At 44.5% G+C, this 23,160-nt stretch overlaps 1 protein-coding gene across 6 annotated transcripts in view; it reads right to left on the reverse strand.

Moving 5' to 3' along the window:
• Positions 1-4,719: 4,719 nt before the first annotated feature.
• Positions 4,720-23,160, reverse strand: part of LOC148453884 (uncharacterized) — an 80,095-nt gene continuing 61,654 nt past the window's right edge. The window contains exons 1-6 of one of the 6 annotated variants that reach the window (XM_088461560.1): positions 23,028-23,085; positions 13,666-13,807; positions 12,800-12,964; positions 12,052-12,243; positions 10,208-10,856; positions 4,720-6,784 (exon numbers count right to left, since the gene is read on the reverse strand). In XM_088461560.1, coding sequence (XP_088317686.1) covers positions 5,649-6,784; positions 10,208-10,856; positions 12,052-12,243; positions 12,800-12,877 — 2,055 coding nt within the window. In that variant the 5' untranslated portion in view covers positions 12,878-12,964; positions 13,666-13,807; positions 23,028-23,085 and the 3' untranslated portion in view covers positions 4,720-5,648. Of the gene's footprint in view, positions 6,788-10,207; positions 10,857-12,051; positions 12,244-12,799; positions 12,965-13,665; positions 13,808-22,863; positions 22,919-23,021; positions 23,092-23,160 lie in introns of those variants that run through there. The other 5 variants (XM_088461556.1, XM_088461557.1, XM_088461559.1 and 2 more) reach the window with 5 other exon arrangements.

The raw sequence follows: 23,160 nt of genomic DNA on the forward strand, positions 1-23,160 counted from the left end.
GTGTGCCGGGGGCGTGCCTCCCTGACGGGGGCGTTCCCACGGGAACACCTCCCGTCAGAAGCCGGCCCACTGACATCACTAGTGATGTCAGTGGGAGTGATTTTGGCTCTGATAGAGCCAAAATCACTCCGGAGCTTGCGGTTGAAAACCTCAACCGCAGGCTCCGGCTCGCAGTTTCGATGGTCGCGATGGTCGCGACCATCATGGCCATCAAACTGCACGCTCGTATAGGCAGTGGGTGGTGACCCACAGCTATACGAGCGTCCAGGAGGACGCTCCATTTTTATGGAGGGCGGCCCTCATTCAGAGTGTGCGCTCTGCTCAGAGCGTACGGCTCTGAATGAGGGCCTTAGTCCTTATATTTTCCTGCACTTCTCTAGGTTTCCTTAGTAATCATTGCCTCAGATTGTAACTTTGCTGCTTTTTCTTTTTTAAGCTCATAAGCAGTTTTATCCTTTGTTTCCCCAACAGACTGTTCAGGATCAGATTTTACAACATCATGTTCATAATAAATTGATTTTAATTCCTCAGTATCATCACTCGAATCTGAACCAACTGGTGCTGACTGAAGTATTTTTGGGCGTGCTCCTTCTGCATAAACCAACTGATGCTGACTTAGGTAATTACAGACGTGCTCCTTCTGCATAAACCAACTGATGCTGACTTAGGTAATTACAGACGTGCTCCTTCTGCATAAACCAACTGGTGCTGACTTAGGTAATTACAGATGTGCTCCTTCTGCATAAACCAACTGATGCTGACTTAGGTAATTACAGACGTGCTCCTTCTGCATAAACCAACTGATGCTGACTTAGGTAATTACAGACGTGCTCCTTCTGCATAAACCAACTGATGCTGACTTAGGTAATTACAGACGTGCTCTTTCTGCATAAACCAACTGGTGCTGACTTAGGTAATTACAGACGTGCTCCTTCTGCATAAACCAACTGATGCTGACTTAGGTTATTACAGACGTGCTACCTCTGCATAAACCAACTGGTGCTGACTTAGGTTATTACAGACGTGCTACCTCTGCATAAACCAACTGGTGCTGACTTAGGTAATTACAGACGTGCTACCTCTGCATAAACCAACTGGTGCTGACTTAGGTTATTACAGACGTGCTCCTTCTGCATAAACCAACTGGTGCTGACTTAGGTAATTACAGACGTGCTACCTCTGCATAAACCAACTGGTGCTGACTTAGGTAATTACAGACGTGCTCCTTCTGCATAAACCAACTGGTGCTGACTTAGGTAATTACAGACGTGCTCCTTCTGCATAAACCAACGAAGCTGATGCAGATACAGGCTGTGAGGCAAATACTGGTACTTGTCTGGGGGAATCTACCACCTTACATGCAAGACCTGCCATCTGTAATTCATCATGCCACTGTACATCTGATATACCAGTGATATTTTCAGGGAACAATGGACAATATGCAGGAGGACAAGTATTCTGTGGGAGCATAGGGTATAAGGTGTTATCTCACACTGGAACCATGGGCTAAACACCCCCCTTTACAGTCTGCAGTTTATACAGTTTAGAGCAGAGGAGAGGGACCCTTATTCTGCCGAGGGCCATTTTGATATATATAACATTATTTGTGGGCTCTATTCAGGCCACGCCCCCTCTGTGTGATGTCACACGGGGGGGGCGAACCACAATTACTGGTGATTAAAGCAATGCCTGGAGCATCCCGAAGATGCTCCAGGGAGCTGTGAGGGCAGCAGTGTGACTGTCTGAAGCATCCTAAGGACGCTCCAGGTGGCACTGCTGCATAGATTCTGGCTGCAGGGTGCCATTCTAGGTACAGTGCTAGCCAGATGAGTCTAGCAGAAAAAAGTTCAGAGGGCCAGACCAAATGATTCTGGGGGCCTTATGCGGCCCCCGGGCCTGAGGTTTCCTATCCCTGGTTATAGAGTGATGATACCAATTATGTAAACACTGCAAATGTTTTTCTCTGTGCTGTGCTCAAAGAAGAGATTAAATCTTTTCCCCAACTAAATCTAAACTGTCTGTGTTAAATGTTCCATACACAGGAAAACACATCCTGTTACCTTTTGTCAATTTATACCATTCATCACAGAACTGCACATAATCAGGATTCATTTGTTTCATGATGTAATATGCACATGATTGTTCTGAGCGAATTTTAGCCCTTTTCTCCAAGGAAATATCAGCGCCCATATTTTCTACAGGTCTATATTACACCTTGGGACACGTCTGTCTTAAGAAAAAAAATGGCTCCACCCCAACCAATATTCCACATATCAATATAAATGTCTCTAATTACGTCACAAATTTCAATTATTCTTACTTATAATTTAAACGTTCAGTAAATTAATAAACTGCCAATTATATTTATTATTATTGTATTTTTTATATATATGTATGTATATATATATATATATAGCTGATCAGACTATAGTTTAAAATATGTTATTATTTTATTTATCAATTTAATTTAATTTTACTACTTCAATAATTTAATTACAAAATTACTTATATGCAGCTACACTATGTCAAATTCACATATTGATGAGTCCAACACCTAGTAGAAGACACCCGATCACCAATATTATCTCTCTCACACTATCTCTGAGTATAGGAACATGTATTATAAATACAATAATTTCTATTACTCACCAAGATATCGAGAGATGACTAGTGAAGACCCTCAAGCCACTGGCCAATCAGCAAGTAGTTCTCCCCCCGTCACTATGGTTACACTGGATACATGATGAGGTGCATTCTGTAAGTCCTGGAAGCCAGTGCCTCCAGCTATAGAAAATCCCTTTTATACAGGAATGAATTCTCCCAGGTGCTGCTTCACCAAGTAATTCCTCCGGCACGGATATTATTAAGAATAAGTACTTTATTAATGAATTAAATAATGTTACTGAGAGTATAAGTGCATCTCTCAGGGTTAGTGCACAAGTAACAAGGAGGAGAACAAATCACAGACCTTTTATACACTGGTCATGTCAGTTACAGAACCATTACACATTATCACGCCCTCTAACATGATTGTTACCTCTATGGCATGCAAGCACTGGATGACTTCTGGCATAATCTGATAATACATCTATAATAATATGGAGACATAGTTTATTCTTATTAGTATTATTAGAATCCTCCGTCCTGTCCTTGGAATACAATGGAGGAGGCTACGTGTCCTGCTAACATCCTTGCTCCGTGGGCTGTATCTATATATGTGGTATATAGCTCAGACTGTGCGTAATAGGAAAGATCTTATTGTATTCTTTATACTCTCTACATTGAGAAAAACAAGTTATGTAATATCGTGCTTATAGTGACCATGATAGCTGAGTCCTGCTGCAGCATCATGGCTGACGAGTGGTTCTAATACTGACTAATGTATATATGTGCTCTGTATGATATATCAGTATATGGATATTTGTATATATGTGCTCTGTATGATATATCAGTATATGGATATTTGTAACTTGTAACTATATGTACGTATATGAAATATATCTGTATATATTGAGTTATGTGAAATATACTGTATTTGTTTATTGAATCATACATTCACTAGTGCTTTCCCTGCTATATAATCATCACACTGACTGCACACACTGCTCCATGCTAACATATTACTGGTGTCATACAGGGGCTGTGACTGCTGGTGCTTTCCCTGCTATATAATCATCACACTGACTACACACACTGCTCCATGCTAACATATTACTGGTGTCATACAGGGGCTGTGAGCGCTGGTGCTTTCCCTGCTAGATAATCATCACACTGACTGCACACACTGCTCCATGCTAACATATTACTTGTGTCATACAGGGGGGCTGTGACTGCTGGTGCTTTCCCTGCTAGATAATCATCACACTGACTGCACACACTGCTCCATGCTAACATATTACTGGTGTCATACAGGGGCTGTGACTGCTGGTGCTTTCCCTGCTAGATAATCATCACACTGACTGCACACACTGCTCCATGCTAACATATTACTGGTGTCATACAGAGGCTGTGACCTCTGTTGCTTTCCCTGCTATATAATCACACTGACTGCACACACTGCTCCATGCTAACATGTTACTGGTGTCATACAGGGGCTGTGACCGCTGGTGCTTTCCCTGCTATATAATCATCACACTGACTGCACACACTGCTCCATGCTAACATATTACTGGTGTCACACAGGGGCTGTGACCGCTGGTGTTTTCCCTGCTAGATAATCATCACACTGCTCCATGCTAACATATTACTGGTGTCATACAGGGGCTGTGACCGCTGGTGTTTTCCCTGCTAGATAATCATCATTTTCATTCCTCTTTGGATAAAATGTGAAAAGTATTTTTACTCTGCTGAAAAAAATGTGGCACAGCCATTGCCAAATGTACCATCGCAGAGATTTAGCTGCAGAAGTGTATCCGCAGGTGTCTCCTTATACTGCAAAGTCCTGGTGAGTACAGTGACCACTTCTAGTGTATACGCTGTTAGCCTGTAAGAATGAAGCTGGTAATCACACACAGCACCCAGATGTGTCTCAGAGATGGATATACCACAATATTCATGGATCCCCCAGGGAGACAGCAGCTTTGTAGTGGGAATGATCCAGTTTCTGCATGACATTAGCCCACAGATGTTAGTGGACCTTCTAGTTTGTGTACATGACATATAAAACAATATAAACCGTAAAGTAAAAATTGGATGCGTGAAACTGGTTCAGTATAATAAATAGCAGTTTTTAATAATACTTTGTTTAGTTAATTAACACATGACAAACATTCGGTCCCTCGAGTCCCAATACATGAAGATGATTGGCTGCATTTTGTACATGGAGAACCAGAGAAATACAACTACACAATATTACAATGTAGCATGTATACAATTATTAGTACATACAGCACAATATTACAATGTAACATGTATACAATTATTAGTACATACAATGTAGCATGTATACAATTATTAGTACATACAGCACAATATTACAATGTAGCATGTATACAATTATTAGTACATACAGCACAATATTACAATGTAGCATGTATACAATTATTAGTACATACAGCATGATATTACAATGTAGCATGTATACAATACAATATTACAATGTAGCATGTATACAATTATTAGTACATACAGCACGATATTACAATGTAGCATGTATACAATTATTAGTACATACAGTACAATATTACGTTTCATAGATCTTTATAGCCTCATTCTCTAAGCTCGGGAAGGAACAGAGAGAGAATAGCAGGATATAATGGACGGGAAGGGGCTGGTGGAAGAAATTATCTGTCAGGTCTCAGACCTTATGGTCTGTTATTAGATGACCGAACTCTGTTTCCGCCTTGGTCACTGTTCCTAGTGTCTTTCTACACCCTTTTATACCATTTGGGTGATCCAAATCCAAAAACTACTATACACACTGCAGTCACTTTCCTTTCAAAATAGAGCAAGAGAAGTAACAGCAGATACGAGGACTGTAATACAAACTATGACCACTCACAAAACAGAAATGTCAGAGGTCAGGATAAATGCTGTTTAATAAGATGTTATTTTTTATATACATTTTCATTTGTAAACACTGTTTCTCTAGTGTAAATAAAGGGTGGTCTAATGAGACCTGATTTCTGATGATCAGGACATGAGAGTAGCTAATCTGTGTGACATCTTTTATGTGAAACAAGATCTGATTTCTGTGTAAAAGTTTTCCCACACTCAGAACATGGAAATGTCTTTTCCCCTGTGTGACTTCTCTGATGTGTAACAAGATGTGATTTCTGTGTAAAACATTTCCCACACTCAGCACATGGAAATGGTTTCTCACCTATGTGATATCTCTGATGTATAACAAGATATGATTTCCGTGTAAAATATTTCCCACACTCAGAGCATGGAAATGGTTTCTCACCTGTGTGACATCTCTGATGTGTAACAAGAACTGATTTCTGTGTAAAACATTTCCCACACTCAGAGCATGGAAATGGTTTCTCACCTGTGTGACATCTCTGATGTGTAACAAGATGTGATTTCCGTGTAAACCATTTCCCACAATCAGAGCATGGAAATGGCCTCTCACCTGTGTGACTTCTCTGATGTATAACAAGATTTGATTTATGTGTAAAACATTTCCCACACTCAGAGCATGGAAATAGTTTCTCATATGTGTGACTTTTCTGATGTATAACAAGAACTGATTTCTGTGTAAAACATTTCCCACACTCAGAGCATGAAAATGGTTTCTCACCTGTGTGACTTCTCTGATGTATCACAAGATATAATTTCTGTGTAAAACATTTCCCACACTCAGAGCACGAAAATGGTTTCTCACCTGTGTGACCTCTCAGATGTCTACAAAGCTGTGATTTCTGTGTAAAACATTTCCCACACTCAGAACATGGAAATGAATTCTCACCCGTGTGACTTCTCAGATGTATATGAAGCTTTGATTTCTGTGTAAAACATTTACCACACTCAGAACATGGAAATGGCCTTTCACATACCTTAGGTGGCTGATGAGTACTATGATTTGTGTTCTGTGTAAGACTTTTGGCTTCTATAGAAGAAGGAAATATTTTATCTAGCCTAAGAGCTGTAATAGATGTACCAGGAGAACATTCCTCATTATTCGCAGGATCAGGTGATACATCTGCAATGTGAGGTACGGGATGTATAACTGGGGTAATGGGGTTTTCTCCCAGGGAATCTTGTTTGATGTAATTATCTTCTACTTCAAAATCTGTAGATAAAACTATATTCTCCTTCCAGATATTCCTGCTATTACATCCACCTGCTGGGAATAAAATAAATATATGAATGTCCCATAAATATAATTTTTCATAAAGACTATAATTAAAGGTCCTTAAATCACCATCAAATGGATAAACTCACGATGCTCTAAGGTACAATGTAAAACTCATCACCTGACAGTTTATGCTCCGTTATGTATAGAGCAGGGATTACAGCTTTATTGTAATCATTTGTGCTGGTTACTCTGTAACATGATAGTAACATGCAGTGATAACACAGTACAGTGATAACATAAACCTCTCTGCATACTATCAGGGTTAGTGCTGGCATGTGACTGTGACATAACCCGGTCCCCCTTAACTACGGTGTATACCCATTAACACAGGGCTCGACAAATCCCGTGGGCCAGGTGTGCCTGTCCATCCTGGACTGCGCTGACTCCTCCTCTCCGTCCCAGCCTGTGGTGACATCACCACTCTGTCCCGGCATCTGGCAACTCCTCCTCAGCCTGCATCCTAACTCCGGCTGCATAGAGGTCTCCGGTAAGAGGGTCTATGCATGGCCAGGGATTGCAGAGCAGCTTCAAAGAGATAGCGGTGTGATGACGAGGGGGAATGGAGGGCTGGATGGTTCCGGAGGGGTGGTTTGCCGGCGGGTACCCTATAGTTGTGTGGCCATTGCAGTTAATTTAATGGGGGGGGGGGTTAGCTGCTCCTTATTGTGGCTGCGGGGAAGGGTTTGTTTGCCCGGGGGTAGCTGCACAGCATTGTGGCTGCAGAAGGGTGGTTTGCCTGGGGTACCCCCTTTGTAGTGGGGGTTGGTTGCTCGGGGGAGTAGGTGCTCAGGAATGTGGCCCCAGAGAGGGGGGTTGTAGTACTGTCTGGCTCCATTGTTTAATGTGCAAATGAGGTCTATTATTACTGGAGGGGGTGGGGGGTGGAGCAGATTAGCTGTGCAGAGAAGTGAGGAGGGCTCCATGTTACTATATCCATTCAACTGCGGCCATTCTGTGGACTAGTATAGTGTGTATAACAGATGGATAACACACAGAGCTGTGCTCCTCACTCCTATCATTTCTTTGGTAAGGACGGTGGTCTGGCTCCTACACTTTAGATCTTAGAAGAATATGACAAGCCCGGCATTACACTTATATTATCAGCAAGTTACAAATCTGGACAGTGACTTTTAGGAGGATTATACTAACATTCCAATTCTTATTACTCACAGACATTGGGATTACTCTATATGATTGTGAGAGGAAGCGGTTAGCCCCACTTGGATGTTGTTTTGATGTATAGTGATTATATATATATATATATATATATATATATATATATATAATCAATTTATTATTGTAAAACATCTGTATTATGCTGGGGCCCATGCAATATTTATTAGACAGCTTATAATAAATTAGATATTCTTCTGAATTGCACCTGGGAATTATATTTATCACACAGACTGGTATAGCGCAGGTCATGTGATGTTTTTCTTTGGTTCATATTTATGAAACTGCAGAGTTTTTAACTTTTGAACAGCTGTTTAGCCAGTCCTAAGGGATTATTATTATTTATGTTAGCGATAATCAGCACTGTTTATTTTTTCATCCAATCTGGGGGACACTGGACCATGGGACATACAGAAGCTGTCCCTAGGGGAGGGTGTTATCAGAAAACCCAGCACTAGCATCCTTGGATGTAAAAAGCCGGTCGCCCCTCACAAGCTGGAGGTCCCTGGATACAGGGAGAGACAGGAGGGCTGGGCTCCACAGACTGGTGTGTGACCTCCGGAACTTGGTGACCAGGAACCAAGTGCTGTCCTGTCCCTATGTCTGTCATTGGGAGTTTTATGTACACTCTGCTTGTATATTTCCAACTGCCTCCAGATCAGTACAGCCACCCCTTCAGGCTCCAGCCTCTGTACTCTGTCATCCGGTCCAAGCAGACCTCAGGCAACAGCCAGTGGGAGGTGGTAACAGCGGAGGAAGGATGCAACAGGGCCGAAGCTGCAGCAGTCACCAGCAGAGAAGCTGGGCTCTTCAGCAGCAGGATGCTGGCGCTTGGCTCTGCCTCCTCCCAGCAGCACCCCCCTCTTCTGCAGCCGACTCCATCTTCCATTCTGTCTCCATCTGCTCTCCTCCCCCCTTATCTCTACCACCTCCTACTGCTCCTTCATTCCTTTTCCCAGCTTTCCTGGAGCCCCCCAAGGGCCAGATCTAGGTTTAGATTCCTAATAAACCAGCAGCAGTTGCATGGTATGGCCGGGGTGACCCACTACTACCACCTACTCTAGAGCCCATCACCTCTTCCAAATCTTATCTCCTCTGCCCTGAGTGGGCCAGGTATGGACAGAAATGACAGCAGCCCCCCAGAGGGAGTATGGTAACCCCACAGCCCTCCATTAGGAACAAGAAGGAGAATAACAACCTATGAGAACCATCACATACTGTCCCCAGCAGGTAGTGGTGGATGTTATTTCTCCCATGAGAACGATCACTGAAAATGTGTCAGACAAGTTTACAGTGTACACAAAGTTTATACAGTCACTGCTGGGTACTGTCATTACATAGGACATTAGTGACCGGCCTTACTATAACTACAAACCATGGCCGACACTGTATACATGAGATCATGGAAGGTAGGGAAGGAATAAAGTAACATAACAAGAAGGCGCTCGTAGTGTAGTAAATAAAACACGAAATGATGGCTGTAAAATGGGTAGTGTATGGATATGCTTATCTGAGTAAGGTTCCACTCATGGGTAATGGAAATCAGGATAACGTCATCCACTTGGACACTTTTTGAACCACTTTTAATGATGTCTAAATCTGGAATACAGCCCTGCACCAAGCACACAGAGAACTACTAAATGCATCAATATAAAACATCTAGTGGGTTAGACCGTGCACTCATCCACTGACTTATTTCAGAGCCCTGATTCATCGCAGTGGGCAGAGTGTGTGTGGAAACCAGTCTACAGAAGTGTGGTGAGGATTCACATATTTTTACTTGATACATACTATGGATTACAGTCCGTATCCCAGCAGCCACAATGCCGGCACTGATATTACCGGAGCCGGAATACCGATGCCTATCACAATCCCAACATCCTGACCACCAGAATACCAAAGGTAAGTAGCGGGGTGGGGGGAGGGTTAGCTTACCGAACAAGTGTAGGTATGCTAGACGACTGCCGGCATCCCATACCCATACTAAGATCCACAATTTATGCTATTGTCTGGTATGAGTAAAATACTACATCCATTAAAGACATTCAATCATGGTCTGATTACCTTTCCATGTCTCATTTAAATTGTGGAAAGATCTGCAGTAACCGCCTCTAAACAGATTTAGAAATTAACAAACTGCTCACTAACAGAGGAGGGTGTAGGATAACAGATTGTTGTAGTGAATGAACAAGGAGAATACGTGACTCTTTTCTGTAATACATGTTTATTACTCACCTGTACTGATATCTGTAGGGATTTCCTCATCTTCTACCTTTATATCAGTCACATACGTCTCTTCTCCCTCTATATCATCTGCCTTCATAACAGTCACATACGTCGATTCTTCTCCCTCTATATCTTCTGCCTTCATAACAGTCACATACATCTCTTCTTCTCCCTCTATATCTTCTGCCTTCATATCAGTCACATACGTCTCTTCTTCTGCCTTATTATCAGTCACATACGTCTCTTCTTCTGCCTTTACATCAGTCACATACGTCTCTTCTTCTCGCTCTATATCTTCTGCCTTCATATCAGTCACATGCGTCTCTTCTTCTCCATCTGTATCTTCTACCTTTATATCACTCACATACGTCTCTTCTTCTCCATCTATATCTTCTGCCGTCATATCAGTCACATGCGTCTCTTCTTCTCCCTCTATATTTTCTGCCTTATTATCAGTCACATTTGTCTCTTCTTCTCCCTCAATATCTTCTGCCTTCATATCTGTCACATACGTCTCTTCTTCTCCCTTTATATCTTCTGCCTTCATATCAGTAACATAAGTTTCTATTTCTCCCTCTATATCTTCTGCCTTATTATCAGTAACATACGTCTCTTCTCCATCTATATTTTCAGCCTTAATATTAGTCACAACATCAACCTAAAAAATAATACAAAACATTAAAGTATAATATACATCCGTCTAGAAAGGAAACCCACTGAGGAAGCCACAAACTTGGTGAAACACGTCCTGGACAATTCCTACACCATTATTTGTACATACTATTATCAATGACAAATGTATGGAGATCAATAAAACTTTTCAAAAAGTCTTAGGGCCTCATTCAGAGGCGGTCGTAGGATGCAAGCGGTCGTTCTGAAACAAGGCGGCCGCTTGCATCCTGAATGGCTGCCTCCATGACGGTCGTTAGGCTGTGGGTTAACACCCACAGCTCTAATGACCGACAAGGGTGATGGTCGCGATGGTCAAGACCATCGCGACTATCGGGGCTTACGACGAGACCCTAAGGTAGGGTCTCGTCAACCTTAAGCCCCAGGAGCTTCCTGCTCTGATCGAGCAGGAAGCTCCCCACTGACATCACTGATGATGTCAGTGGGGCCGCCCCCAAACGGCAAGCGTTCCTACTGGAATGCCTCCGTTTGGCAAGGCCCGCCCACAAAACACTCAACATCGACAGCTCGCCCCGTCTACGAAGAGACCACTAACGACGAATCACCCGTTAGCCGGGTCTCGCGAATGCGCACGACGGAGCCGGCTCTGTCGTGCGCATGCGCTGTGGGGCAACATCGAGTCGAATGAGCTCCTTAGTCTCCTCACACTTGTCCAAAGAGGATACCACCAAATTCATTTGAAACCTGCACGAAAAAAAGAGATTATTCTTGAATAAAACTATGGAAGGAAGGTATGTCCATATCATGGTTTGGAGGACGCATTTATGAGCTACAGCCGATACGATCAGTAACTGTTTGTGCTCCTTATGATCCATTCAAAGGAGAACTCGTGGGCCGGGGAAGGGGGGACAGTGGAGCAATTAAGTGAGTAGACGAATACAACTGAAAGCTTCTCTAAGAGTATTTCACTGGGCGACAGTCCCATGTACAAGGTAGCTGGACTTGTCCCCGAGTATGAAATATATATTGCAAGTTGTTCCTTGCAATATATCTGCTGGACTAACAATGTGCTGTGCTACAATTACTAACCAGGCATTTTCCTGCTGCTGATTGAGGTGTGTGAGCAGAAGTAACATCTTTTGTGCTACTAAGCCAATATTGTGGAAAATTTATGATAGGTATTGCTATAGTGACCTGTATAATGTCCCATTCCCAGCAGTCACCTCTCCAGTCAGCAGCTGAATGATTTTGTTGGTGAGTTCCAGTATCTTCTGGTCATTGTGTCTCTCATGTATCATTGAGTGAGGGGGAGGCACCGTGATGGGGCTCTGGGTCCTGCTCAGTCCTCCTGACACACAGAGACAGCTGCTGGGTGTCTCACACTCACCGGATGTCTTCTTCACTACTGTGTAATCCTGTGTATTGGGGGAGACACCAAATGTCACTGAATTCACGCCCAGATCCCCTCACCTCCTCAGTCATGTTCCTGTATTATTACTGTAGATATAAGTGATGTCACTGTGACACTCCCAGATCTCCTCACCTCCCCAGTCATGTCTCTGTATTATTACTGTAGATATAAGTGATATCACTGTGACAGTCCCAGACCCTCTCACCTCCCCAGTCATGTCCCTGTATTATTACTATAGATATAAGTGATGTCACTGTGACACTCCCAGATCCCCTCACCTCCCCAGTCATGTCCCTGTATTATTACTATAGATATAAGTGATGTCACTGTGACACTCCCAGATCCCCTCACCTCCCCAGTCATGTCCCTGTATTATTACTATAGATATAAGTGATGTCACTGTGACACTCCCAGATCTCCTCACCTCCCCAGTCATGTCCGTGTATTATTACTACAGATATAAGTGATGTCACTGTGACTCTCCCAGATCCTCTCACCTCCCCAGTCATGTCCCTGTATTATTACTATAGATATAAGTGATGTCACTGTGACTCTCTCACCTCCCCAGTCAGCAGGTAGATTATCTCCAGGGTGAGATTTAGTATCCTATCAGTCATGTGACTTCTATCCTTGTCCATCCTTAGCGATCAGTGATTTATACAGTACACGTCTCACCCTCACGTGACTTCTAGTAAAGACTCTCTGGTTCCCCACGGCTTACTTGTCTAAAAATATAATTATAATATATTACAGAGTACATGTAACATAAAAAAAACAGGAATTACACAGATATCACCCACCTGATACACACTGATCACTATACAGAGGTCACACTGATATCACACACCTGATACACACTGATCACTATACACAGGTCACACACCTGATAACCAGTGATTACTACACATAGTATAATATATACAAGTACACAACACCATATGATAAGATATTTCCCCAGGCCAGATCCCTCACAGCCCACCCACCCACCATTTCCTCCTCATTCCATCCTCATGTCATTCTCTCCAGTAACCTAGGATAAAGTCTCTGCCCCCATCATCTTACCCTACTTATCTGCTCCCCATCCACATTATACGCTCTCCGATAGTGCACCACAACTCCCAGCCCAGCCTCTCTCCCCACTACTGCCCTATTCCTCTGTCTCCTAACATCTGGGTGACTTGTGTACAATCACCCATCTTATTTTCTCTGCTCCACATCTGCAATAATTACTGAGTGTCAGCAGTGTTGTACTATCTGTGACTCCGCAGCTGTAGTGGGACCATAAGTCCCAGCATGACCTGTCATGCGGGAATCCACAGTTAGCCTACCACTGTAGGATGTACGTTCCATGTGTGACAATCCTGCCGGCCATGTGTATGTAGCATAGGGGAGAGGATGAAGCATTTATTGGAGGATAATCACTTACAGTACACAGTGAAGAACTAGAACAGTGTTTCCCGTCTCCGGTCCCCAGGGATCTCTAACAGGACATGTTTTCCATATATCCTTGCTGGAGTACAGGTGGCTTCATAAGGGTGCGTACATGCCTATAGATATATCTGTCCAATCTGTTTGGTGGGAAGGAAAATCTGGTAAAGTAGGGAAGCAAATAACAATAGAATTGGATACAAAACACTGGAATACAGACCAGATTTTCCCTCCCACCAGACAGATTGGACAAATGTGTACACAGTCTTACTGAGCACATAACATGGGTACACACTAGACAATGTATGCAATATCTCGCTCCAATCTGCGTCTAGTCTGTACTCATAAGAAAGCCTCAGATAGGCACTGCTCAGTTCTCACCTATTACAGAGGACGTCTGTGGATGTCACCATGGTAACCTGCAATGCTGTATAACTAGATGCTATATATCACCGTGATAACCTGCAATGCTGTATAACTAGATGCTATATGTCACCATGGTAACCTGCAATGCTGTATAACTAGATGCTATGTGTCACCATGGTAACCGGCAATGCTGTATAACTAGATACTATATGTCACCGTGGTAACCTGCAATGCTGTATAACTAGATGCTATATATCACCGTGATAACCTGCAATGCTGTATAACTAGATGCTATATGTCACCATGGTAACCTGCAATGCTGTATAACTAGATGCTATGTGTCACCATGGTAACCGGCAATGCTGTATAACTAGATACTATATGTCACCGTGGTAACCTGCAATGCTGTATAACTAGATGCTATGTGTCACCGTGGTAACCTGCAATGCTGTATAACTAGATACTATATGTCACCGTGGTAACCTGCAATGCTGTATAACTAGATGCTATATATCACCGTGATAACCTGCAATGCTGTATAACTAGATACTATGTGTCACCGTGGTAACCGGCAATGCTGTATAACTAGATGCTATATATCACCGTGATAACCTGCAATGCTGTATAACTAGATACTATGTGTCACCGTGGTAACCGGCAATGCTGTATAACTAGATGCTATAGGTCACCATGGTAACCTGCAATGCTGTATAACTAGATGCTATATGTCTCCGTGGTAACCTGCAATGCTGTATAACTAGATGCTATATGTCACCGTGGTAACCTGCAATGCTGTATAACTAGATGCTACATGTCACCGTGGTAACCTGCAATGCTGTATAACTAGATGCTATGTGTCACCGTGGTAACCTGCAATGCTGTATAACTAGATGCTATGTGTCACCGTGGTAACCTGCAATGCTGTATAACTAGATGCTATGTGTCACCGTGGTAACCTGCAATGCTGTATAACTAGATGCTATGTGTCACCGTGGTAACCTGCAATGCTGTATAACTAGATGCTATGTGTCACCGTGGTAACCTGCAATGCTGTATAACTAGATGCTATGTGTCACCGTGGTAACCGGCAATGCTGTATAACTAGATGCTAGATGTCTCCGTGGTAACCTGCAATGCTGTATAACTAGATGCTATATGTCACCGTGGTAACCGGCAATGCTGTATAACTAGATGCTATATGTCACCGAGGTAACCGGCAAAGCTGTATAACTAGATGCTATGTGTCACCGTGGTAACCTGCAATGCTGTATAACTAGATGCTAAATGTCACCGTGGTAACCTGCAATGCTGTATAACTAGATGCTATATGTCACCGTGGTAACCTGCAATGCTGTATAACTAGATGCTATATGTCACCGTGGTACCCTGCAATGCTGTATAACTAGATGCTATATGTCACCGTGGTAACCTGCAATGCTGTATAACTAGATGCTATATGTCACCGTGGTACCCTGCAATGCTGTATAACTAGATGCTATGTGTCACCGTGGTAACCTGCAATGCTGTATAACTAGATGCTATATGTCACCGTGGTAACCTGCAATGCTGTATAACTAGATGCTATATGTCACCGTGGTAACCTGCAATGCTGTATAACTAGATGCTATATGTTACCGTGGTAACCTGCAATGCTGTATAACTAGATGCTATGTGTCACCGTGGTAACCTGCAATGCTGTATAACTAGATGCTATATGTCACCGTGGTAACCTGCAATGCTGTATAACTAGATGCTATAGGTCACCGTGGTAACCTGCAATGCTGTATAACTAGATGCTATATGTCACCGTGGTAACCTGTAATGCTGTATAAGTAGATGCTATATGTCACCGTGGTAACCTGCAATGCTGTATAACTAGATGCTATATGTCACCGTGGTAACCTGTAATGCTGTATAACTAGATGCTATATGTCACCGTGGTAACCTGCAATGCTGTATAAGTAGATGCTATATGTCACCGTGGTAACCTGCAATGCTGTATAACTAGATGCTATATGTCACCGTGGTAACCTGCAATGCTGTATAAGTAGATGCTATATGTCACCGTGGTAACCTGCAATGCTGTATAACTAGATGCTATATGTCACCGTGGTAAACTGCAATGCTGTATAACTAGATGCTATATGTCACCGTGGTAACCTGCAATGCTGTATAAGTAGATGCTATATGTCACCGTGGTAACCTGCAATGCTGTATAAGTAGATGCTATGTGTCACCATGGTAACCAGCAATGCTGTATAACTAGATGCTATATGTCACCATGGTAATCTGCAATGCTGTATAACTAGATGCTATGTGTCACCGTGGTAACCTGCAATGCTGTATAACTAGATGCTATATGTCACCGTGGTAACCTGCAATGCTGTATAACTAGATGCTATATGTCACCGTGGTAACCTGCAATGCTGTATAAGTAGATGCTATATGTCACCATGGTAATCTGCAATGCTGTATAACTAGATGCTATATGTCACCGTGGTAACCTGCAATGCTGTATAACTAGATACTATGCTGCAGTGGGAAACAATCGGGAAGCCCGCGGTCGCAATGCCGACTCACGGCTTCCCGACTGCTTAATCCCGGCAAGGGTTAAATGACAGGCGTCGAAATCCTACACCGGGAGACCAAGGGGGGGGAGGGTTAGGTTTAGGGTTCCCGTGGGGGATTTAGGGTGAGGCACCCCCCCGGGAGGTTAGGGTTAGGCTAGGTTAGGGTTAGGCACCCCGGGGGGAGTTAGGGTTAGGCACCCCTAAGGGAGAGTTAGGGTTGGGGGGGGGGGGGGGATTAGGTTAGTTTATACTTACTTTAGGACGCTCGGGATCTTTACTGCTGCCGGGATTATATCATACTGAATCTGATGCAGTAATATCTGGGTTACGTTGTAGATTGCTTATACTTACATTTGGGATCTAACCCATGTGTCCAATACTATATGCAGCTATATGTACATTATCCCAAAAGGATTTCATGGGAAAGTTTATATACATTGTATTGTATCAATAACTGATGTATTATATTGCTGCCTACTCAGATATATGATATTATTTATGTATGTTACATGTGATTATTCTATGTATGTTACATGTGAATGCACCATATCAGATATATGAGATTACTGTATGTATGTTACATGTGACTGCACCATGTCAGATAGATGAGATTACCCTATGTATGTTACATGTGACTGCACCATTTCAGATAGATGAGATTACCCTATGTTACATGTGAATGCACCATGACAGATATATGGGATTATTTATGTATGTTACATGTGACTGCACCATGTCATATAGATGGGATTATTCTATGTATGTTACATATGACTGCACCATGTCAGACATATGGGATTATTCTATGTATGTTACAAATGAATGCACCATGTCAGATATATGGGATTATTTATGTATGTTACATGTGAATGCACCATGTCATATAGATGGGATTATTCTATCACCGGTGACCAGAACAAAACGAATCTGAAGCACAGGTGCGACAGGGTGGGAGTCCTGTGGAACCCTATGGATTTCGTAGAAAGAGAGATAACAAAGGTAAGTTCTTACCATCTCTCTACTTTTCTACCTCAGGGTCCATAGGGTATCCACAGAATACCTTGGGGATCTCCCAGAGCAGTCCCTTGAAGGGTGGGGACGATCCTGTGCAGAAAGGAGAATCCACTGCCCGAAGGAAGCAACCTGAGAGGTAAAGGTATCAAAGACATATACCTCACAAAAGGTATGGACAGAAGACCACGTTTCTGCCTTACAAAGCTGAACAGTCGAGACGCCACGGCAAACTGCCCACGAAGGACCCACAGACCGAGAAGAATGTGCAGTAACAGAGGGAGGTACAGGAAGGCCCTCATGAGCGTAAGCCTCAGAAATCATCATACGAATCCACCTAGCCAAACACTGTTCAATGGCTGGCCATCCCTTCTAGTGAAAACCATAGAGTAAAAACAAGGAGTCTGACTTCTGAAGGGAACTGGTAAGGTCCACATAAATCCTGAGAGCACGTACCACCATCCAATGAGGCCTCACCTGCCGAAAGGTCAGGAGAGGAGAGTTAAAGTCCGGCACTATAATTTCCACATTAATGTGGAAACTAACCACCACTTTATGAAGGAACGAGGGCAAGTCTGAAGCACTGCACTGTCCTAGTGAAAAATCAGAAACAGAGGGTGATAGCAGAGAGCCCCCAAATCTGACACCCTTCTGGCTAAAGCAAGAGCCAGAAGAAACACAGAATTTGCTGTAAGTTATTTGAAATCCACTGAGCCCAGGGGTTCAAATAGAGGTCCCTGGAGATCCCGCAGGACCACAGCCACATCCCAAGGAGCCACAAGAGGGACAAGGGGAGGCTGACTGCGAAGGATGCCTTGCATAAAGGTGCGGATATCAGGAAGAGGAGCAATCCTACACTGGAACCACACCGATAGGGCAGAGACATGCACCTTCAATGAGGCAAGGTGGACACCTTGATCTAAGCCTGCCTGCAGGAAAGCCAGAACTCTGGATATCCGAAACACCTGGGGAACGTACCCTTTAGGGCGAGGCAATTCAAAGTAGGTATGCCACACCCTGTGGTAAACCCTGACAGAAGCAGGTTTCTGAGCTCTGAGCATGGTATTAACCACAGAGCTGGAAAAACCTTTGGACCTCAGGAGGGATGTCTCAAGAGCCATGCCGTCAATACAGCCGAACCAAATCCAGGAAAAAGCAAGGACCTTGAGACTACAGGTTGACAGAGAGACTATGAAGATCTGATTACCAGTGACGTCTGGGCCACACTGGAGCTACAAGCAGGATCATGCCTCCTTCTTGCTTTAACTTTCGAAGTACTCAAGGAAGAAGGGAGAATGGAGGAAACAGGTACGCAAACTGGAAGGTCCACCATACTGACAGAGCGTCTACCAAGAGAGCCTCTGCGCATCTAGTTCTGGACCCGTACACAGGCAGCTTGTGAATGTGTTGGGAGGCCATAAGGTCTACCACTGGATGGCCCCACTTGTCCACTAGGAGCTGAAACACTTCTTGGTGAATAGACCATTCCCCTGGATGCACGTCTTGACGGCTGAGGAAGTCCGCTTCCCAGTTGAGTACTCCTGGTATGAACACTGCCAATATGGCCGGGAGATTGCCTTCCACCCATGTCAGAATGCATGACACCTCTGTCACTGCGGCCTGACTTCGAGTTCCTCCTTGACGGTTGATGTAAGCCACAGTCGTAGCGTAGTCTGACCGAACCTGCACAAGCTTTCCGTGAAGTATGAGTGCTAGAGGGCAATGAAGACTGCCTGAAGTTTCAATATGTTAATTGGTAGCGCAGACTCCACTGCTGTCCACTGACCCTGAAAGAGTGTGGACCTGTCAAAAAGCGCCCTGCCCTCACAGCCTTCGGGAGCCGTTCTCACCCGCGGGACGCAGTGTCCCGCGGGTGGAGAAACATCCGGTGACCCGGTCACCGCCGGAGAATAGACGCCGGGTGCATGCTCCCTGTCTGCAGGGCTTGGGGACTGCCCGGCGTGTCCGTAAGTGCCGGGCACGCCCCCAAGAGTGACGAAAAGGGGACGCGTCTTATAGACACGCCCCCTTTTCCGATGACCACGCCCCCTTGTCGGTCGCGCGCGGCATGCCCTCTCTTGCTCCGGCGCCCTGCCTCCCGCCGGAGCTAGAGGGAACACTATATAAGCAAGGACTGTATTGCTTTCTGGAGTTGTAGAGCCTCGTCATAGTCTGACAGAGGACCTGTGCAGAAAAACTGATAGGGAGGCCTTCCGCGTAAGAAGAGTCCCGTTAGGCTGAGGACTTATGCTTGGACCTGGCAGTCTTCTTGAGGCCTGTCTGTCTAGGGAAGGGCTGACCTGTAGGCTCACCTTGGGGCCGAAAGGACGAGGTCCAGGACCCCAAAGTAGTATAAGCCGAAAGCAGACACGCATACTTAGCCGCTGCCAACGTATTCACAATCTTGTCCCAGTGTGGACCAAACAAGATTTCACCATTATAAGGCAACCACTTCAATCCTTTCCTAGAGTCCACGTACGCTCTCCAAGAGCACAGCCCTAAGGAACTGCGAGCTGACACAGCAGCAGCCAAAATCTAGGAAGCTAAGAGACTGACATCCAAAGCAGTCTCATTAATATATGTGGCTGAATCACAGAGCTTACACCCAAGAGTTGATCTCTGGTGGCATCCGAAAGAAGGATTCCACTAGGGAGTCCGTCCCAGAACTCTCCTCGGCCATGGCCAGCCTGGGGGCAGCCCCTGAAAGAGAATACATCAACCCTTTTATCCGTAACAACACTGACAACACTTGTTGTGAAGGCTACAGAAAAAAAAGGTATAGTTATATAGTCTGACAGAATAGAAATACAGACAGCGCTAGCATTTTAAAGTCACATATAATGCAGCAAACACATCTGCATAATGGCACTATAATCAACTACACAGACACAGAGGGCCTGATTCAGAGCCGGACGCTATTTGCGCTCGCTCGTTCAGAAAAAAGGGGTGGCTATTCAAATTAACCGTTTGCTCTTTGCGGTCTGTTCACGCCTCTATGTCTGAACGAGCGAACAAAACTTGCGGTCGTAAATTTGAAAAAAAATGCCCCCTGGCCGCTCGCATCATACGTCATGTCCGCTATTTATTAGATTAATCGAGTACATCGAACAGCGTATGAACTGCTCGCTATTCTTGTGGTTGGTTTTTCCTACCGCAATCTTGCGAGCAGTTCTGACTATAAAATAACCAAGTGACGTGGTCAATGACGCTGTTTTAGTTATGCACACCCTTAAAACGCCCGTTTTGACCTTTAAGCACGCCTGCGTTCTGAATTCCACTCCCCGTTTTCAAGCACCTTCCCGTTACCACCCACATACTCCTAGTCCTGTCACTCAAAATAGCAGGCATTCGCTATTTAGCGAACGATTTTCGGCCGCACTGACTGGTTCGCGCATGCGTATTACAATCCGTACGCATGCGCAGATGTGCGAACATCGCTCATAACGAACGAGCGGCCGCTTACGAGCGGCTCTGAATGAGGGCCAGAGTCTGGTAGCAATAGTGCTGCACACACCGACCTTATCATTGAGGAGAGGTATGCAGGGGGACCCGGGCCGCATATACCAAGGAAACCATTCTGCCTAATAGAAAATGGCCGCCGTCCAGGGGAGGAACTCTGTCACAGACCGCTGCGGAAAGGTGCTGTGAGCAGCGGGGGAGGCTCCGGCTGTGTGACAGGGAAGGTGCTCTCCCCTGGCATGCTATAACCCCCGGGACGCTGGAGCGTATCCTCACCGCTGCAGCCAGACGTCCCTGGTGGCCTAGTGGTAGTGCAGGCTCAGTGCCCAGCTCCACGCACAGCCGTCCCCAGGAAGCCCACTACTCTGGGGACAATGAAGGACCGTGAACCAGCAGGCGCCTACCACAGACGCCAGCTGTTTACCTGCAGTACCCCCCGTGCAGCCCAGCCACAGTCCCAGGCTTCATGCTAGCGGAAACCCCAGAAGCCCGCCGAGATCCCCGGATCAGTAGCGGCGTCTCGGCGCCAGCGGGGTGTCGGAGCGGCAGCACGGACATCCATTGGACTGTTAGTGCTGAAGATTTTCTGGGGCTGGTAACAGCCCCTCCATGCAGTGCCCCGATTCCGGCCGGGCACCTACGAAACTGACGGTGCCTTGGCCAGGGGGTGGGGTATAGGAGATGGGGGCCCCCAGGCCAAGGAAGAATATTTTAACTGTAGTGTCCGATGATCACCGTCCATCACCTATAACCCCAAGGTATCTTGTGGAACCCTGAGGTAGAAAATGGGTTTAAAGAATTGGGTCTGGTTCTTCAGGGGGCCATATGGATGCAACAAGTGTTTTAAACTTCGCACGTGACCGCAGCAGGCGTTTTTTTAATGATTTAAAAAAACACATGCTGCGGTCACATGTAATGTTTAAAATACATCTATACGGCCCCCCGAAAAACCAGACCCAATACTTTAAACCCATTTTCAATGTTTTTTATTTTCTCCGCAAAATATTTGCGCGGTCGCTTTTCGGCAAAGTACGCAACTTATGAAACAAATTTGTGGTAATTTTATTAGGGAAGTGTCCAAAGGCTTCTAAAAGAAATCCCCACATTTTTAGGCAAAAATAGGGATTTTGCTATTCTTTTCTCCAGGTCTAAGATGGAGAAAACGTTTCTCCTGTTTTTCACTATAAAAGTGCGATAAATTATCGCGGGGTGATAAAAATCGGCTGATTGTCGGCCGATAATTATCGCCGTTAATTGAATACGGCCCTTAGTGTGATATATATATATATTCCCCATACCTCTGAGCACTGGGTGATGATGTATTTGTCTGACCATAAATGATACAGATAATCAGTATATACGTCTCCCATCACACAGCTGGTCAGTGCTGATGGGTTATTGGCCCTGGTTAGACCAGGCTTTATATCGTCTTTCTGTTACGTTCTGTGTATTTCCTGACTTATTGCGCTATACAGATAACACCTCGGTCATTTCTTACTGACACTATTACAGGTTATGTTATATTATTAGTAGGGTGAGTGCCCCAAAATATAGAGAGAACTTCCTGCTTCTGTTGTTACCTGTATAATGATAATGCAGCACCAGAGTCTGCTACAGCTGTATATTAGTAACAAAAGGTTCTGCTGCACCTGTATTACAACTACACTGGTGACTGCTCCACCTGTATAAAAATAATGCAGCACCAAAGTCTGCATCATCTGTATTATAAAACCATAAGGATCTGCTCCACCTGTATCATACCATTATAGCAACACTGGGGTTTGCTTTACCTGTAAACATAGTGCAGCACTAGAGGCTGCTCCAGCTGTATTATAGTAACACCAGGGTCTATTACTTCTGTATTATAAAGAACACTAGTGTCTGCTCTACCCATATAATGATAATACAGCACCACAGTCTGCTCCCCCTGTATAACAATAATAAATACCATCACCTGCTGCTTCTTCCTCCTGCTGGAACCATAACCCGGAAGTTGCAGTAAATAGAAGAAACGCCCCCTCTACATAGCCCCGCCCCTCTCCTCTGGATGTTACTATAACACATGTCTACCCCGCCCCCAGTATCAT

This window comes from Taudactylus pleione, unplaced genomic scaffold, assembly GCF_031769625.1.
Source record: "Taudactylus pleione unplaced genomic scaffold, aTauple2 ptg001067l, whole genome shotgun sequence".
NCBI lineage: Eukaryota > Metazoa > Chordata > Amphibia > Anura > Myobatrachidae > Taudactylus > Taudactylus pleione.